At 45.4% G+C, this 19219-nt stretch overlaps 1 protein-coding gene across 5 annotated transcripts in view; it reads left to right on the top strand.

Annotated features, from left to right (window-relative positions):
- The window catches only part of ATP2B3 (ATPase plasma membrane Ca2+ transporting 3), a 235159-nt gene that overhangs the window by 172853 nt on the left and 43087 nt on the right, over window positions 1-19219 (top strand). For all 5 annotated transcript variants that reach the window (XM_056539745.1, XM_056539742.1, XM_056539741.1 and 2 more), the window contains 3 exons: window positions 5499-5663; window positions 13230-13444; window positions 17370-17612. In XM_056539745.1, coding sequence (XP_056395720.1) covers window positions 5499-5663; window positions 13230-13444; window positions 17370-17612 — 623 coding nt within the window. The remainder of the gene's footprint in view (window positions 1-5498; window positions 5664-13229; window positions 13445-17369; window positions 17613-19219) is intronic.

The raw sequence follows: 19219 nt of genomic DNA, 5'->3' as shown, positions 1-19219 counted from the left end.
CATTAGGTACCGGTACCCGCTATGTCTATAACTACTGTCGAACCCAACATTTTGACACAGTACTAGTGACCAGCCAATGCTGAAAAAGTAACTATGACATGGGAGCATCAACTATATGTTAAATAAAGAAGGGTTTTCCATGAGTATAGAAGGGGTTCTTTACTGTAAGAGCATTGAAGCTATGGGACGCTCTGCCAGAGACTCTTATGATGATTAATCATTAAAGGGGTACTCCAGTGGAAAACATATTTTTTTTATCATCAACTGGTGCCAGAAAGTTAAAACTAGAGGTGCCCCGAAATGGAAATTTCAGAACCGAAACGAAACCGAAATAAAAAAAAAATGTCCGGCCGATACTGAAACAGAAAATGACTTCTCCCCGTCTTCTGGTAAAATGCAGCGCTCCGCTCATTAGATTCCCCCACATTAGATTGCCAGCTCCCCCACATGAGGTCGGGAGTTCCCCCACATTAATAGGCAGCTCCCCCACATTAATAGGCAGCTCCCCCACAATAGTAGGCAGCTCCCCCACAATAGTAGGCAGCTCCCCCACATTAGGTCAGCATTTCCCCCACAATATTAGGCAGCTCCCCCCAACAATATTAGGCAGCTCCCCCCAACATTAGGTCAGCAGTTCCCCCACAATAGTAGGCAGTTCCCCCACAATATTAGGCAGCTCCCCAAAAAATATTAGGCAGCTCCCCCCAACAATATTAGGCAGCTCCCCCCCCCCACAATATTAGGCAGCTCCCCCCACAATATTAGGCAGCTCCCCCCCACAATATTAGGCAGCTCCCCCACATTTTTAGGCAGCTCCCCCACAACAATATTAGGCAGCTCCCCCCAACAATATTAGGCAGCTCCCCCCAACAATATTAGGCAGCTCCCCCCCACAATATTAGGCAGCTCCCCCCCACAATATTAGGCAGCTCCCCCCCAACAATATTAGGCAGCTCCCCCCCCCAACAATATTAGGCAGCTCCCCCCACAATATTAGGCAGCTCCCCCCCACAATATTAGGCAGCTCCCCTCCAACAATATTAGGCAGCTCCCCCAACAATATTAGGCAGCTCCCCCCCCAACAATATTAGGCAGCTCCCCCCCCAACAATATTAGGCAGCTCCCCCCACAATATTAGGCAGCTCCCCCCCACAATATTAGGCAGCTCCCCTAACAATATTAGGCAGCTCCCCCCCCGCAACAATATTAGGCAGCTTCCCCCCACCCCACAGACATACAGCTTCCAGCCATATACAGTGTATGGCTGGAGGCTGTATGTCTGTACTGCTGCCCCCACAGTGATCCGGTCACCGCTCCTCCGGCCCGGGGTCACATCTACTGCTATGGCCTATGGACCATAGCAGTAGGTGCCGATGCATTGCCGTAGAATGAGATTTGCCATAGAATGAGATGGTCCGCCTCCATCACATCCTATTGGCTCACTCTTGTCACGTGACATATTTAAACGTCACGCATCGATGCGCACAGCAGTGTCAGTTTGGCTATCACAGGGAGAGGATCTCCTCTCCCTGTGATAGCTGAAGCTGCACGGAGCTCACATGGCCTCTGTGGCCCGACAGAAGTTCACACATGTACGCAGCTCATACGGCTGCCTCATATACATTTAATCTATTATTACATGTACTGTTGGTCCACAGCGCTATCGGGATCCCTATGCCCGATGGCGCTGTCATCAGTGTGCGTCCCCGCGAGCGCCCCACGCCCGCAGCTCTACTCCCCGTCCCCCCGCAGCTCTACTTCCCGTCCACCGCAGCTCTACTCCCCGTCCCCAGTTAACGCTCAGGGAGCGATTCACAGCGCTATCGGGATCCCTATGCCCGATGGCGCTGTCATCAGTGTGTGTCCTCGCGAGCGCCCCACGGCCGCAGCTCTACTCCCCGTCCCGATTACGCTCAGGGAGCGGGGAACAAAAAGTAGAGCATCGGGCGCAGGTAAAGTAGTACTGCGCATGCGCAGCACTACGCGAATAACTTAACCTGCGCCCGATACTCTACTTTCTGTTCCCCGCTCCCTGAGCGTTAACGGGACGGGGAGTAGAGCTGCGGCCGTGGGGCGCTCGTGGGGACGCACACTGATGACAGCGCCATCGGGCATAGGGATCCCGATAGCGCTGTGGACCAACAGTACATGTAATAATAGAGTAAATGTATATGAGGCAGCCGTATGAGCTGCGTACATGTGTGAACTTCTGTCGGGCCACAGAGCCCATGTGAGCTCCGTGCAGCTTCAGCTATCACAGGGAGAGGAGATCCTCTCCCTGTGATAGCCAAACTGACACTGCTGTGCGCATCGATGCGTGACGTTTAAATATGTCACGTGACAAGAGTGAGCAAATAGGATGTGATGGAGGCGGACCATCTCATTCTATGGCAAATCTCATTCTACGGCAATGCACCGGCCCGGGCACATAAAAAGAAGTATTCCTATCCCGGAGAGCGCGACACCCCCATGTCACATGCCCCTCATGATGCCCCGCCCCGCCCCCTCAATGCAAGTATATGGGAGGGGGCGTGGCCCCTACCATAGACTTGCATTGAGGGGGTGTGGTGTGACATCACGAGGGGTGTGGCCGTGACATTATGACCCCAGCAGCCCGCACCAATTTCATGGCTCACATCTGCACGTTGTTGGCAAAGCTTAAATATCAAGGAAAATTTGTTGCTGTTTTAAAGTCGGGGGACCCCTTTAACGTCTACCAGTTGTTGTTTACCTAATTCTCATTACCATTAATATGCGCACATATACTAAATGTTATATTATTTTACTGTAAGCGACTATTGATCAATCCTTCTCAGCGGAAGAATGGACTTACGGCAAGGTTTTTTTTTTCTCCCTCTTAAATGTTTATTTCCGCACAATGGTTTGATCACAGCATGGAGGCCCTCAGCCAATCAGGCTACTTATTCTTCCCTGCCCACTTCATAACCGAGGAATGAGACGCAACAGGGTGTGTTCTGTTACAGCAAGAAGGCTTGACAGGGCTTCTATTGTGGACCTGCATTTATACGCCTCAGGTGCGTTGTTTTGGTAGAGGCCTGATGGTCGAATGGCTGCCTCCATCGAGCAGCATAATTGTACGACAACAATGCCATCTCGGTAGGGCACACTGGCAGCTTAAAAATGGATATAAGGAATTGAAAATATTCACACTTCCAGGTAGAACATTTGCAATTAGAGCTTAAATATATTAACATAGTATTAAAAAGATTCAGGTTGGGCACATAGTCCTTGACGTACATTTCATAGATGAACAATCCACGTTCTATTGTGAACCATTGACAAAATGTCCTCAGATAGTGGTGGTGGAGCCAGGTGACATTTAAGGGTAACCCAGGAGGGGTCGACTGTTAGGTGCTCTGATCAGCCCACTGGTTTATGGAATTCATAAAATACGTAAGCTACTCTGGATTGCTAAACGATTGCTTTACTGGGGGGGGGTTTGGCCACGCTCCCTCGTGATGTCACACAACGCCCCCTCAATGCAAGTCTATGAGAGGGGGCGTGGTTCACCCCCGCAGCACGCGCACAGCATTCAGAACTAAATGTTCAGAACGCTGGCCAGTGGAGTATCCCTTTAAAGAAAAACTCCGGCAAAATGAAATTACGGTACCTTTATATAGCTGAACATGGAAAAGTTATATAACTTTATAATGTCCAAGTGTAATCTTTGCTGAGCACAACTCTGTTTCTTTCAGCTTTTCCTCCAGACAGGAAGTCCATTAGTTCTTAGCACACATGATAACTGTTCTCTTCACTTTCATGGGTGTAGATGAGACAACATGTTGCAATGTCACGATTCCTTCTCCTCTGCTGTTAGGTAGCCAAGAGCGCTTCAGTGTTTGATCGGCTGTGATTGGTCGCACAAACCTCCTTCATCCATATTCACTGCTTCCTGAACCTTGTGACCTACTCAGCTCTCTGAATGCAGCTCCTTCTGGAAATAAGTGCAGAGGCTGATCTTCTATGTAGTTCTCTGCAGCTCTCAGCCCCCTTCACAACATATTTAAGTTTTTATTTTTAGCACTTTTGGCCAGATATTTCCTTGCATAAATTATTATTACTTTTTGGAACATTTTTTAAATTTTTTTTTATAAACAATGGGTTATAGTAAAAAAAAAAAAAAACAGCAGGGGAATATACAATAATCCACAAATCTGGAAGACAAAATAGCACCTACTATGTCACATTAACACATGGCCAATACTATAATCTTGATATAAAACATTTTTCTTGAATATTCTTTATTTCAACTCAACTAGTAACTCAGTGTTTTGGTTGGGAAAACACTGTGTAACGCCCCAGGGAGTAGGGTGTAACTTACCAGAGGATGTAAGGCACAACACTCAAAAAGCTTTATAAAAAAATCACATCCACCGCTAGTCATGAAAGTGTTCTGAAGAAGGGGCCGGATCGGTTCAGAAACGTGTCACATGTTAAAAATGAATGGTACTATAGCCTGACATTCCTTTCCTATAGTCTGCTGCAGTGCTTATACGATCCCGAAAACCTTTGCACTTTTGTGTAAATCTCCATTTGCTTTAGTCCCATGTATATTTTATAGGGTCATTTACAGCTAAAAGTTAGGTTCAAGGTGGGAAATGATCACTTCTAACACTTACAGGATAGGGGATAGCTGGCAAATTAGTGGTGGTCCAACTGCTGCCCTCACCACCCACCCCTGATCCAGAGAACAGAGGGCAAATTTCCTCTTAACAAATGGGGCAGCAGCACACATAGGCCACTCATTCTTCATGGACCTCCACCAATCTTTGGATAGGGGATAATATTTGATCATGAGACTAACCATGTAAGAAAACAATTCAGTTTGCAAAAGGGGATGTTAATACATCATTTATTTCTCATACTTCCCCAGCGTTCGGAACATTTCGTTCTGAACGCTGGGTGTGGGGGTCGTGATGTCCCAGCCACGCCCCTCATGATGTCACACCCCCTCAATGCAATTCTATGGGAGGGGGCGTGGCGGCTGCCACGCCCTCTCCCATAGACTTGCATTGAGGGGGTGTGGTGTAACGTCACAAGGGGTGTTCCCGTGATATCACGACCCCCCGCAGCCTGCACTCAGCTTTCCGAACAAAATGTTCCGAACACTGGGGCAGTGGAGTACCCCTTTAAGTATTTAAGTCACCAAAATGAAGAAATGTAAGTCTGTCCCTGAGATTGTCTGTAAATGCCCACAAAGCTCTCAGGTTGCCCTTGGTGGTTCAATTCACAACATTGTCCCACCAAAACGGGATTGTTGGCAAATATTATTTTTTCTATATGATTGTCATCGAATGGTCCTAAGTGTTGCAACCATGGACTAACTCAATAGGACTAAGCATGACATTGGTCAAGACACATCAATGAACTATCTTCATCAGGCTAAACATGGTGTCACTCATGTGACCTCCATGGATCCCTGTGAAGCTCCTGTATTATTTACCCTGACGTTTTCTATTGTATTTTTGTTTTTTTAGCTAAAAAGCAGGATGGTGCTGTTGCCATGGAGATGCAGCCACTGAAAAGTGCTGAAGGTGGAGAAATGGAGGAAAGAGAAAAGAAAAAATCCAGTGTTCCCAAAAAGGAGAAGTCTGTTCTGCAGGGGAAACTCACCAAGTTGGCAGTGCAAATAGGAAAAGCAGGTAAAACTGGGTATATTGGCATATTAATGGTTGGCCTAATAAAACAGTGACCCCTCATGACCCCTCTTAGAGGAATAGGCCTTCTTTTTGACCTTAAAGGGGTACTCTGGTGGAAAACTTTTTTTTTTAATGAACTGGTGCCAGAAAGTTAAACAGATTTGTAAATTATTACTTCTATTAAAAAAAAAATCTTAATCCTTTCAGTACTTTTTGGCAGCTGTATGCTACAGAGGAAAATCTTATCTTTTTGAATTTCTTTTTTGTGTTGTCCACAGTGCTCTCTGCTGACACCTGATGCCCATATCAGGAACTGTCCAGAGCAGGAGAAAATCCCCATAGCAAACCTATGCTGCTCTGGACAGTTCCTGACACGGACAGAGGTGTCAGCAGAGAGCACCGTGGACAAGACAAAAAAAGAAATTCAAAAAGAAAAGAATTTCCTCTGTAGCATACAGCTGCTAAAAAGTACTAAAAGGATTAAGATATTTTAATAGAAGTCATTTACAAATCTGTTTAACTTTCTGGCACTAGTTCATTAAAAAAAAAAAAAAGTTTTCCACCCGAGTACCGCTTTAAGTCCCCTTTTTGATTTAACATCAGCGTTCATCTTTTTCATTATAATGATTCATTGACTAAATTTTTTGGTTCCTACCTGCATGTTAGACACTGTCCTGGTTATTGTTTCATGACAAGGACTATAGTCTAGACCTTTAGATTTTTTATATACAGATGATTTTTGTGAACCCACAGAAGATAAAATATACATAAACTATTCATTTTACAACAATGACCCTTATATTGAACATGTAGTCCAATCTGCCATTTATACAGCAGGAGGAGCTAATTGAAATACAGAATATACTGTAAAGTTCTATCAGAAAAGTTTCCGTATAGCTTGTATTGTATTTTAAATTTCCATTCATTCTGGGCTTAGGAGTCCAGTGATTGGAAACAATCTCTGTATGCGCACTTATATAGGGAAAGCTGTCAATTATTAGGTGAGACCGCCCACTGGACTCCTAAGCCTAGAAGGAGCAGAGATTTTAGTCCATAAGCTTTATTGAATCTTTTCAATAGATTTAGGATAGCAATTTCATGCTGACAGCTGTCCCTCTCAAATTGGACATAATGGGGGAGATTTATCAAAACCTGTGCAGAGGAAAAGTTGCTGAGTTGCCCATTGCAACCAATCAGATCGCTGCTTTCATTTTTGAAAAGGCCTCTGAAAACTGAAAGAAACGATCTGATTGGTTGCTATGGGCAACTCAGCAACTTTTCCTCTGCACAGGTTTTGATAAATCTCCCCCAACGTCTTCAGGCTTTACATATGAGAGAGCCAGCTGCCATTTTGAAAGTCTTAAAGGGGTTCTCCGCCCCTAGACTATAGGGTATAAGATGTCTGATCTCGGCTGCGGCACCCAGACATCCAGTGCACAGAGCGAACTTTGCTCCGTGCCGGATGACTGGTGATGCGGGCCGGAGGTTTGTGACGTCACGGCCACGCCCTGCCCGTGATGTCACGCCCATGCCCCCTCAATGCAAGTCTATAGGACGGCCGCCAAGCCCCCTCCCATAGACTTCCATTGTGGGGACGGGGCGCCGCTGTGACGTCACGAGACTCCGGCACTGCACTTGATGCTCTAAACAAACGCCGGGTGCAGCAGGGAGATCGCGGGTGTCCCCAGCGGTGGGAACAGACATCTTATCCCCTATCTTTTGGATAGGGGATAAGATGTCTAGGAGCGGAGTACCCCCTTTAATTCCACGTAGTAAGTTAGGTTATTAGGAACCAGGGGTGCGACTATTAAGATGACTCTCATTCGTTGTCTTTGCGCCTTTTCAAGATGGCGTCAAAGCACATGGAAGAGATGAGGTCTGGTGCATGAAGGAGTGGGGTGGTGCAAGGGAAAGGCGGAGAAGGAGTAGTTTGGCACATGTGAGAGGCTGAATAGGGGTAATCTGCTACATGGGAGATCCCGGGAAGCAGTGTTACATGAAACATCTGGGGGATGAGTGGTCTGGCACATGGGAGAGATAGAGAACCTACTTGAGTACTCTAACTGATTAAAGGGGTACTCCGCTGCTCAGTGCTTGGAACAAACTGTTCCGAACGCAGGAGCCGGTGTGAGGTGGATTTTTGCGCCCCCGTAGATCCATGCGTCTGCTCCTCCCCCAGCTCTCCGAACATTTCCGAAGCTAGAACTGGGGGAGGGCAGAGCAAGGGGAAGGAGAAAGTTCACGCCCCCTCCCTCATCTCCCCTCCCTGAGCTCGGCTGCTGGACGCAGATCTCTACGGCCACGCCCCCTCCCTGAGGACATAGATCTCCACAGCAGGTCCCTCCCTCATCTCCCCGAGCTGAGGACATAAATCTCCACGGCAGGTCCCTCCCTCATCTCCCCGAGCTGATCTCCACGGCAGGTCCCCTCAAAGGAGGACATACTGTACGGGCTACAGGCTAAAGGGGGACAAAGGAGGACATACTGTACGGGCTACAGGCTAAAGGGGGACAAAGGAGGACATACTGTACGGGCTAAAGACTGCACAAGCTAAAGGGGGACATACTGAGCTCTATGTGTAAAGGGGGACCTACTGTACAGGCTAAAGGGGGACATTTAGCTTGAACTGTATGTCCCCCTTTAGCCCGTGCAGTATGTCCCCCTTTACACATAGAGCTCATTGGGAGCACTGCTCTATGTCCTATGCTCAGGGAGATGAGGGAGGGGACCTGCCGTGGAGATCTATGTCCTCAGTGAGGGGGCGGGCCGTAGAGATCTGTGTCCAGCCGAGCTCAGGGAGGGGAGATGGGGGAGGGGACCTGCCGTGGAGATCTATGTCCTCAGGGAGGGGGCGGGCCATAGAGATCTGCGCCCAGCCGAGCTCAGGGAGATGAGGGAGGGGGCGTGGACCTTCTCTCTCCCCTTGCTCGGCCCTCCCCCAGTTCTAGCTTCGGAAATGTTCGGAGAGCTGGGGGAGGAGCGGACGCATGGATCTACGGGGGCGCAAAAAACCACCTCACACCGGCGCCGGGAGCTCTTGATGTCATAGCCCCGCCCCCTCATGATGTCACGCCCCGCCCCTCAATGCAAGTCTATGGGAGGGGGCGTGACGACTGTCACGCCCCCTCCCATAGACTTGCATTGAGGGGCGGGGTGTTACGTCATGAGGGGGCGGGGCTATGATGTCACGAGCTCCCGACGCCGGCTCCAGTGCTCAGAACCGTTTGTTCCAAATGCTGAGCAGCGGAGTACCCCTTTAAGGGGCTTTGGGCAGTGTGCCCCTACTTAGAGTACCTTTTTTTTCCCTATGTATTTCAGAAAGGATAAGTAACATTACTTAGGTACACATATAACTCCCCAAAACGGTTCCCCCTAGTGATAAGCCTTTTACTAACAATCAATGCAGTTGCGTCAAAGACTATCTTAAAGGGGCTATCCAGGAAAAAACTTTTTTTTATATATCAACTGGCTCCAGAAAGTTAAACAGATTTGTAAATTACTTCTATTAAAAAATCTAAATCCTTTCAGTACTTATGAGCTTCTGAAGTTAAGGTTGTTCTTTTCTGTCTAAGTCCTCTCTGATGACACCTGTCTCGGGAACCGCCCAGTTTAGAAGCAAATCCCCATAGCAAACCTCTTCTAAACTGGGCGGTTCCCGAGACAGGTGTCATCAGAGAGCACTTAGACAGAAAAGAACAACCTTAACTTCAGAAGCTCATAAGTACTGAAAGGATTAAGATTTTTTAATAGAAGTAATTTACAAATCTGTTTAACTTTCTGGAGCCAGTTGATATATATATATAAAAAAAAGTTTTTTCCTGGATAACCCCTTTAATGTATTAACAAATTCTTGTTCCCATAATAAAATACCCATGTACAAATGACTTGGTTGAATTTAGAAGACGCGCTTACATGCCGGCACGGAAGCGGAATGTGGCTTCAGTCCATGAACGGCGTCTTCGGCTGTATGTAGGTGACCTGAATGTATTTCATTCGTTTGATGAAGCGCTTTGATGTACAAGTGAAGTCCACGGGCAGTTTACATTGGGAACTTCACGCCTTCCATAGAAGCTTCCTGTCAGATCTTTCTATTGACCTCTCAATTGTCTGCCATCTATTGCTATTTTCTGTGCAAAGAATAAAATGTCTCCCCGACTGTTGGGTATAAAATAATAGCGTGAGAAGAAAGAGCAGAGAACGGGGGGAAACGAGAGCAGAAGTTTTAATGCTTTTCTTCTGTAAAGCCGAGAATTGGAAATGTATTTTCTTCTCCTTGTAAACGCCTAACAAAGAAATTGCTTTTAATTCTCAAGCTAACAGATTTGACTGTTGCAATTTTTACATGAAAACCGTTGTGACCATAGGCCGCAGTGACTTCTATATAAAGGGGCAAATGGGCAATAGGCTTTCATAATGTACATTTAATGTATATTTGGCGCTCTGCATCAGGAAAATAAAGCTCCAGTCTTAAAGGGGTACTCCGGTGAAAACCTTTTTTCTTTTAAATCATCTGGTGGCAGAAAGTGAAACATATTTGTAAATTACTTCTATTAAAAAATCTTATTCCTTCCAGTAGTTATTAGCTGCTGAATGCTACAGAGGAAATTCCTTTCTTTTTGGAACACTGATGACATCACGAGCACAGTGCTCTCTGCTGACATCTCTGTCCATTTTAGCAACCATGCATAGCAGATGTATGCTAAGGGCAGCATGGTGGCTCAGTGGTTAGCACTGCTGCCATGCAATGCTGGGGACTTGGGTTCAAATCCCACTAAGGACAACAATAAATAAAGAGTTATCATTATTATTATTATAATAACGTCAGCAGAGAGGACTGTGCTCGTGATGTCATCAGAGAGCATTCCAAAAAGAAAAGAATTTCCTCTGTAATATTCAGCAGCTAATAAGTACAGGAAGGATTAAGATTTTTTTAATAGAAATAATTTACAAATATGTTTAACTTACTGCCACCAGTTGATTTAAACAAAAAAAAGGGTTTCACCGGAGTACCCCTTTAAAGGGGTACTCCCGTGGAAAACTTTTTTTTTTTTTAAATCAACTGGTGCCAGAAAGTTAAACAGATTTGTAAATCACTTCTATTAAAAAATGCTAATCCTTCCAATACTTTTTAGGGGCTGTATACTAAAGAGAAATCCAAAAAAGAAATGCATTTCCTCTGATGTCATGAGCACAGTGCTCTCTGCTGACCTCTGCTGTCCATTTTAGGAACTGTCCAGAGCAGCATATGTTTGGTATGGGGATTTTCTCCTGCTCTGGACAGTTCCTAAAAGGGACAGCAGATCTGGCACCAGTTGATTTAAAAATAAGTGTTTTCCACGCGAGTACCCATTTAATAAAGGTAGGTTGTAAAGTTAAAGGGGTACTCGACTGGAAAACATATATACATATATTTTTTTTAAATCAACTGGTGCCAGAAAGTTAAACAGATTTGTAAATTCCTTCTGTTTAAAAATCTTAATCCTTCCAGCACTTACCAGCTGCTGTATGTTCTAGAGGAAGTTGTTTTCTTTTTGAATTTCCTTTCTGTCTGACCACAGCGCTCTTTGCTGACACCTCTGTCCATTTTAGGAACTGTCCATAGTAGTAGCAAATCCCCATAGCAAACCTTTTCTGCTCTGGACAGAGGTGTCAGCAGAGAGCACTGTGGTCAGACAGAAAGGAAATTCAAAAAGAACAGAACTTCCTCTAGAACATACAGCAGCTGATAAGTACTGGAAGGATTAAGATTTTTAAATAGAAGTCATTTACAAATCTGTTTAACTTTTTGGCACCAATTGATTTGAAAAAACAAAAAAAGAAATGTTTTCCAGTGGAGTACCCCTTTAATCAGGACAGAATTTTGGCCATATTTAGCTTTAAAAGGGACATCAGGTGATACCTACCTACCTGGTGAAGTAGCCACTGCATCCAATTTAGAGAGCTACGCATATCTCTATTTATCCCTTGGCTGGACGTGGCAGTCACGTGGCAGGTGGGTCAAAGGACCCTCGTTCTCCACATAGGTGCAGACGCCAAAGGTGGAACTTAAATTTATCAGAACTTTATGGAAAGACCCCTAAAATAGCATAAAGCTTCAGTGTCACGACCATTGCAATAATATTAATCAAAGCCTAATGCCTATTTCTGTTTACACCTTTACTTGTAATACTGTGGGGTCCTGTATACTTAGGGTTGACACCTTTCTTGCAAAAAAAATACCGGCCATGCTAATTTGCATAATTAATTATATATGCGTGACATCACAGGATACACATATGCATGGGGGGAAATTTTGTCCTATTCTGACCCCTATAACTTTTTTTATTTCTCCTTATACGGGGATGTGTGAGGGCTCATTTTTTGCGCCCCAATCTGTAGGACCATTTTTGTTTTGATGTGACCTTTTGATTGCTATTTTTTTTTTTATTAAATTCGGGAGTTGCAGTTAGTTACTAACTACAACACCCAGCATGCCCTGATACAGCCTGTGGTTCATCAGCTGCCCCGAACGAAAACTACAACTCCCAGCATGTTGGACTATATAGTAGTATACAGTCTAGGTCAGTGTTTCTCAACCAGGGGTGCCTCCAGCTGCTGCAAAACTACAACTCCCAGCATGCCCAGACAGCCAACGGCTGTCCGGGCATGCTGGGAGTTGTAGTTTTGCAACAGTTGGAGGTGCTTTGGTTGGGAAACACTGGTATAGTATATGGTGTAACATACTGGGAGTTGAAGGATTGGTTGGATAAATACCGGCCATTGCATTATAATATAAAAATACCGTTAGGCCAAAATACCAGCCGTGGCGGTAAAATACCAGCCAGGTGGCAACCCTATGTATACTCAACAAGGACTATAAATATTAAAGGGGTACTCTGATGGAAAACTTTTATTTATTTTTTAATCAATTGGTGACAGAAAGTTAAACAGATTTGTAAATTACTTCATAAAAAATTACTTCTTAATCCTTCCAGTACTTATTAGCTGCTGAATACTACAGAGGAAATTCTTTTCTTTTTGGAACACAGAGCTCTCTGCTGACATCATGACCACAGTGCTGACACCTCTGTCCATTTTAAGAACTAGGAGAAAATCCCCATAGAAAACATATTGCTGCTCTGGACAGTTCCTAAAATGGACAGCAGAGGTCAGCAAAGAGCACTGTGGTCACGATGTCAACAGAGAGCACTGTGTTCCAAAAAGAAAAAAATTTCCTCTGTAGTATTCAGCAGCTAATAAGTACTGGAAGGATTAAGATTTTTTTTTAATTGATTTTTACAAATTTGTTTAACTTTCTGGCACCAGTTAATTAAAAAGTTTTCCACCGGAGTACCCCTTTAAATCTCTGGCTTTTGAATGCGCAGCCAGCTAAATAAAGGACCCCTGCTGTTGGAAAATCCATGTTTCAGGGTAAAACTTGCAACAGAACTCAGTGTGCTGCCATATTCTGTCTCTCTGTCCCTTATTAACCTGGTTTGTTGTCCTCTCTGACTTACCTCCTTTCCTTCTTCCATTCTGCTCCTTTCCTTTCTCTTGTCCCTCTAACACCCCCCCTACCTCCTCCACCAGGTCTGGTGATGTCGGCGATTACAGTTATCATCTTGGTGCTCTTCTTTGTGATTCAAACCTTTGTGGTGGAGGGCAAAGTGTGGCTGTCGGAGTGTACCCCTGTCTACGTGCAGTACTTTGTCAAATTCTTCATCATTGGAGTTACTGTCCTAGTGGTGGCTGTGCCAGAAGGCCTGCCCCTAGCCGTTACCATCTCTCTAGCCTATTCCGTCAAGGTAAGCAGTAGCGGCTTTGGAAAACTTTAAATTTTACATCTCCCCAAAGACCTGTTGGTATATACAGTGGTCCCTCAATTTAAAATATGAATTGGTTCCAGGACGACCATTATATGTTGAAACTAGAGATGAGCGAACTTACAGTAAATTCGATTCGTCACGAACTTCTCGGCTCGGCAGTTGATGATTTATCCTGCATAAATTAGTTCAGCTTTCCGGTGCTCCAATGGGCTGGAAAAGGTGGATACAGTCCTAGGAGACTCTTTCCTAGGAATGTATCCACCTTTTCCAGCCCACCGGAGCACCTGAAGGCTGAACTAATTTACGCAGGATAAGTCATCAACTGCCGAGCCGAGAAGTTCGTGACGAATCGAATTTACTGTAAGTTCGATCATCTCTAGTTGAAACCATTGTATGTGGAGACCACAACTCTATGGAAACCTGGTAGTTGGTTCTGAAGACCCCAAAATGTCTCCAAAAATAGGAAAAGTGAGGATTACAGGGGTACTCCCGTGGAAAACTTTTTTTTTTAAATCAACTGGTGCCAGAAAGTTAAACAGATTTGTAAATCACTTCTAGTAAAAAATCTTAATCCTTCCAGTGCTTATTATGGTCTGTATACTAAAGAGAAATCCAAAAAAGAAATGCATTTCCTCTGCAGTCCATTTTAGGAACTGTCCAGAACAGGAGAAAATCCCCATAGCAAACCTATGCTTCTCTGGACAGTTCCTAAAATGGACAGCAGAGGTCAGCAGAGAGCACTGTGGTCATGACATCAGAGGAAATGCATTTCTTTTTTGGATTTCTCTTTAGTATACAGCCCCAAAAAGTACTGGAAGGATTAAGATTTTTAAAATAGAAGTGATTTACAAATCTGTTTAACTTTCCGGCACCAGTTGATTTAAAAAAAAAAAAAAAGTTTTCCACGGGAGTACCCCTTTAAAGGGGGTATTCCAGGAATCTTTTAAAGGCCGTGCCCTGTCTGTCTCCACTTTGCGTGTGGTATTACAACTTGGCCCCATTCACTTTAATAGAACTGAGCTGCAGAACCACACCCAAACTGGAGACAGACAGGGAGATGTCTTTGAAAGAAAAAAGGCCTGTTTTTTTATCCTGGAATACCCCTTTAAAGAAAAATAAGTAGATAACTAATACAGATAAAGCGAGTTCTTACATATAAAAGTAAGAAAGAGCTGCCGGGAGCTGTAAATCACTGTCTATGTGTGGTAGCGGGCTGTGATGAGGGCAGATGTTGTTATCCTAGGGGCAGATGGCATTAACCCCTAGTATTCGTGTTGCCAGGGCATGGTTTAACCTAAAACCACCCGAAGGTATGCTGCTGGATCCTGGGCTAGGCAGGGGGGCAATAAAGACTCCAGCACCAAGTTACGGACAACAGTAGCTTTACTGAGGGTAGACAGATGGTAAAGTCTATACAGTTCAGCCAGGGCCCAAGGAGGTGACCAGTGATGCAGAGAGGGTTACTATGCTACCCAGCGTACGGAACATTGTATTCACTCCCGACCACTGAGGGGGCAGGCCGTGACGTCACGAGGGGGCGGGTGTGAACACAATGTTCCGGACACTGGGGAGCGGAGTAACCCTTTAAGGGCTTGCTGGGTCATGTAGTAGGACTGGACAATTGAATGCAGACCACGCTGACTTGACAGATGACAGGGACTAACTTGACTCATAAAGCTGTGACTTTATCTTACTTGACTTGATGGTGGCTGCAGGACTGGACTTTGAGGTCTCCAACACTCTGGACACACACACACTAGACAAGACTGCACTGGACCTCAGCAGAAGAGAGAGAGAAGCTCCACCCAGGACTTATATGGGGAGACTAACAGGGAGCCCATAGGTCACTCTTGGGATCACCTGGTCACTGGTACCTCCTGGGTAACAATCACATGACATAACTCTTAAAGATACAACACATTTTATAATACAATACACTGCAGAACATATGTACAGGGGGGAAACAGGTACAATGGGCCCTGGGGACACTGAAGGAGGCTGCCTGACAGGACAGCAAGGGTACAGGGTAACATCTCCTGTACTGGGCTATCACATATGTAGAGGACAGGAGCTTCTTCAGGGTCCTGTACAGTACACGTAATGTCCTAATGTAATGGAGCAGCCCTCACCCGGTGTCCAAAGGAGCAGCTAACCGTGGTACAGGTAAAGAGTACAGAACATGTAATACCTCCCTGTACTGTAGGGGGCTCTACCAGACACCAGTCAGTGCATGCACTTCAGTAATACAGGGGTCTTACCAGTGAAATGCTCATTCTGATTGGTCAGTTCTTCCGGCCATTGACATGTTTCGCAGATGTGGACTGTCTGTAGCATTGTATGTTGAGTCTGGTTTCAAGTTACAATGGTCCAGAAAAGACTGAAATTATTGTAACCTGAGGCCTTTGTAAATTTAGGGACCACTGTATTACAAAATAGGGACCTTATACATCCATCAGCCATTGTATAGTGATTAGGTGGGTGGTACATGTGACATTAGGATAGGGGATAACTAGCTTATCAATGAGGGACCCCCCACTGATGGCGAGAATGGAGCAGCAATGTGGATGCTTGACGAACACTCCATTCATTTTCTGGGGGGGAGATTTATCAAAACTTGTGCAGAGGAAAAGACGACCAATCAAATTGCTTCTTTCATTTTTGAAAAGGTCTCTGAAAAATAAAAGCAGCAACCTGATTGGTTGCTACGGGGAACTGGTCAACTTTTTCTCAGCACAGGTCTTGATAAATCTCCCCCTATGGGACTAAACATTGCTGAGCACTGTATTAGGCTATGTTGGGAAGTCCTATAGAGAATGAACAGAGCAGTGGCCAAGCGTGCACATTGCTGCTTCATTCACCTAGGGGACAAGGGATTTCCATTTTCATGATCAGTGGGGGTCTCAGAAGTCAGACCCCCACTGATCAGCTATTTATTCCCCTATCCTATGGAAAAATGCAGTGCAAAATAAGCTGAGATCTGACCTTACGCTAAACATACGCCAGAAATTTGAGCCCGTGTGAAGTAGAGAAGCAACTTTTATTTATTTATTTTATTTTTTTTACTCATTTGCCATTTTTTGGTGACTTTTAAAAACGTACATTTCATAGATGTGTCTAATTCCAAGCAACAATGTGGGCCAATGTGCTCATTCATGCGTATGTCCATCAGATTTTCACACTGTATACTAGTGTCTCCCAACCAGGGTGCCTCCAGTTGTTGCAAAACTTCAACTCCCAGCATGTCCGGACAGCCGTTGGCTGTCCGGACATGCTGGGAGTTGTAGTTTTGCAACAGCTGGAGGCACCTTGGTTGGGAAACACTGCCATATACGATAGTAGAGCTGACCAATGGTGTCTTCTATTGATTATTAAAGGGGTACTCCCGTGGAAAACTTTTTTTTTTTTTAAATCAACTGGTGCCAGGAAGTTGAACAGATTTGTAAATTACTTTTATTAAAAAATCTTAATCCTTCCAGTACTTTAGGGGCTGTATACTAAAGAGAAATCCAAAAAAGAAATGCATTTTCCTCTGATGTCATGACCACAGTGCTGACCTCTGCTGTCCATTTTAGGAACTGTCCAGAGCAAGAGAAAATCCCCATAGCAAACATATGCTGCTTTGGACAGTTCCTAAAATGGACAGCAGAGGTCAGCAGAGAGCACTGTGGTCATAACATCAGAGAAAATGCATTTCTTTTTTGGATTTCTCTTTAGTATACAGCCCCTAAAAAGTACTGGAAGGATTAATATTTTTTTTTATAGAAGTCATTTACAAATCTGTTTAACTTTCTGGCACTAGTTGATTTAAAAAAAAAAAAGTTTTCCAGGGGAGTACCCCTTTAAGTTTGTGTTATCCCCCCTTAAGAGACGAGCAATATTTAAAAAAGTGTTTTTTGCATTGCAGAAAATGATGAAGGACAACAACCTGGTGCGCCACTTGGATGCCTGTGAGACAATGGGCAATGCCACTGCCATCTGTTCTGATAAAACGGGAACCCTGACGACCAACCGTATGACAGTGGTGCAGTCTTACCTTGGAGACGTCCATTATAAAGAAAGGCCAGATCCCAGCAGCCTCAATTCCAAAACCTTAGACCTGCTCGTCAATGCCATTGCCATTAATTGTGCCTACACCACCAAGATACTAGTAAGTTCTTCAACCCCTGTTTACCTACATAGGAATCTGAAAAAGAGAAGGCGCTCCGTGTGTAGGATCTCAAGCTGGCAGGGTTTGGGAGGGGAACCAACAGCCGCTTACCAAACTGGGTTGTGTGAACTAGGGATCAACTGATGATCGGTTTGGCCAAAATTATCGGCCGATATTCACGATTTTGGGAGTTATCGGTATCGGCAATTACCTTGCCGATAATCCGATAATGCCCCGCCCCCCGCACCGCGACCGCCCCCACACCGACCCACCCCACCGCAACGCGCCGCACCCCCCTCCCCCACCGCCCCGGGTCGCACCCCCCACCGCACCGCCCCGGCCCCATTGCCTCCCCCATCCCCGGTTTTATAATTACCTGTTCCCGGGGGCTGGGGTCCATGCTACTTCTGGCTCCTACTGCGTCCTGCGTTACGCTGTGCACAATGACGAGTGAAGTGACGCGACGTCACCGTCAGTGCGCACAGTGACAGCTCAGGAGGACGCCACCGGAGCCAGATGTAGAGTGGACCCCGGGAACAGGTAATTATAAAACCGGGGATGGGGGGTGCGACGCGGCGGTGGGGGGGGGGGGCCGTCGCGGTGATAGGAATCAGGAGGACCCCCGGACAGGCAGGGGGAGAGAAGTGGGTGGCGGCCCATGGCACCGCAAAAGCCGCTTCAGTTCATTGATTTAAAGCGCCCGCTTTAAATCAATGATCTGCAGCGGTGTCGCGGGGGGATAAATAGCTGATAACTTCTACCGGAATATCGGTATAAATTATCGGCTATCGGCCCTAACCTCCACAGATTATCGGTATCGGACGATCCCCAGTGTGAACTCACAAACAACAATGGAGAGCACGTTGAAACAGTGTGTTGTCCGCAGCCTTCCTGGAGTAGATATACTGAGAGATGACTGGAGAAGTACAGGAATTATTTCGGCGCTGGACCCATAGAATAAGCCGGATCACAGGAATAAAACCAGGTCTGTTTAATATGCAATGATGCAACGCGTTTCGCTACGCATGCGCAGTTTTCTTCAGGCAACTTGTTGACGCGTTGCATCATTGCATATTAAACAGACCTGGTTTTATGCCTGTGGTCCGGCTTATTCCATGTGTCCACCACCAAAATAATTCCTGTGCTTCTCCAGTCATCTCTTTGACCATATCTACACAGGAGTATCAGATTTAAAGGGGAACTCCGGTGGAAAACAAATGTTTTCAAATCAACTGGTGCCAGAAAGTTATACAGATTTATAAATGACTTCTATTTAAAAAATCTTAATCCTTCCAGTACTTATCAGCTGCTGTATTCTCCTGAGGAAGTTGTGTAGTTCTTTTCTGTCTGACCACAGTGCTCTCTGCTGACACCTGTGTCAGGAACTGTCCTGAAACTGTCCCATAACAAACCTCTCCTGCTCTGGACAGTTCCTGACATGGACAGGGGTGGCAGCAGAGAGAACTGTGATCAGACTGGAAAGAACTACACAACTTCCTCTGTTGCAAAAGAGGGGACAATGCATTTCGGCGTGCACTTTGACAGAGCGGCGGCAGCACAGAGGAATACAGGACCTCCACAACCAGCTCTACAGTACCAAGCCATGC

Source organism: Hyla sarda, chromosome 9 (genome assembly GCF_029499605.1).
Source record: "Hyla sarda isolate aHylSar1 chromosome 9, aHylSar1.hap1, whole genome shotgun sequence".
Classification (NCBI taxonomy): Eukaryota; Metazoa; Chordata; class Amphibia; order Anura; family Hylidae; genus Hyla; species Hyla sarda.
This window is presented reverse-complemented; position numbering and strand designations above follow the sequence as displayed.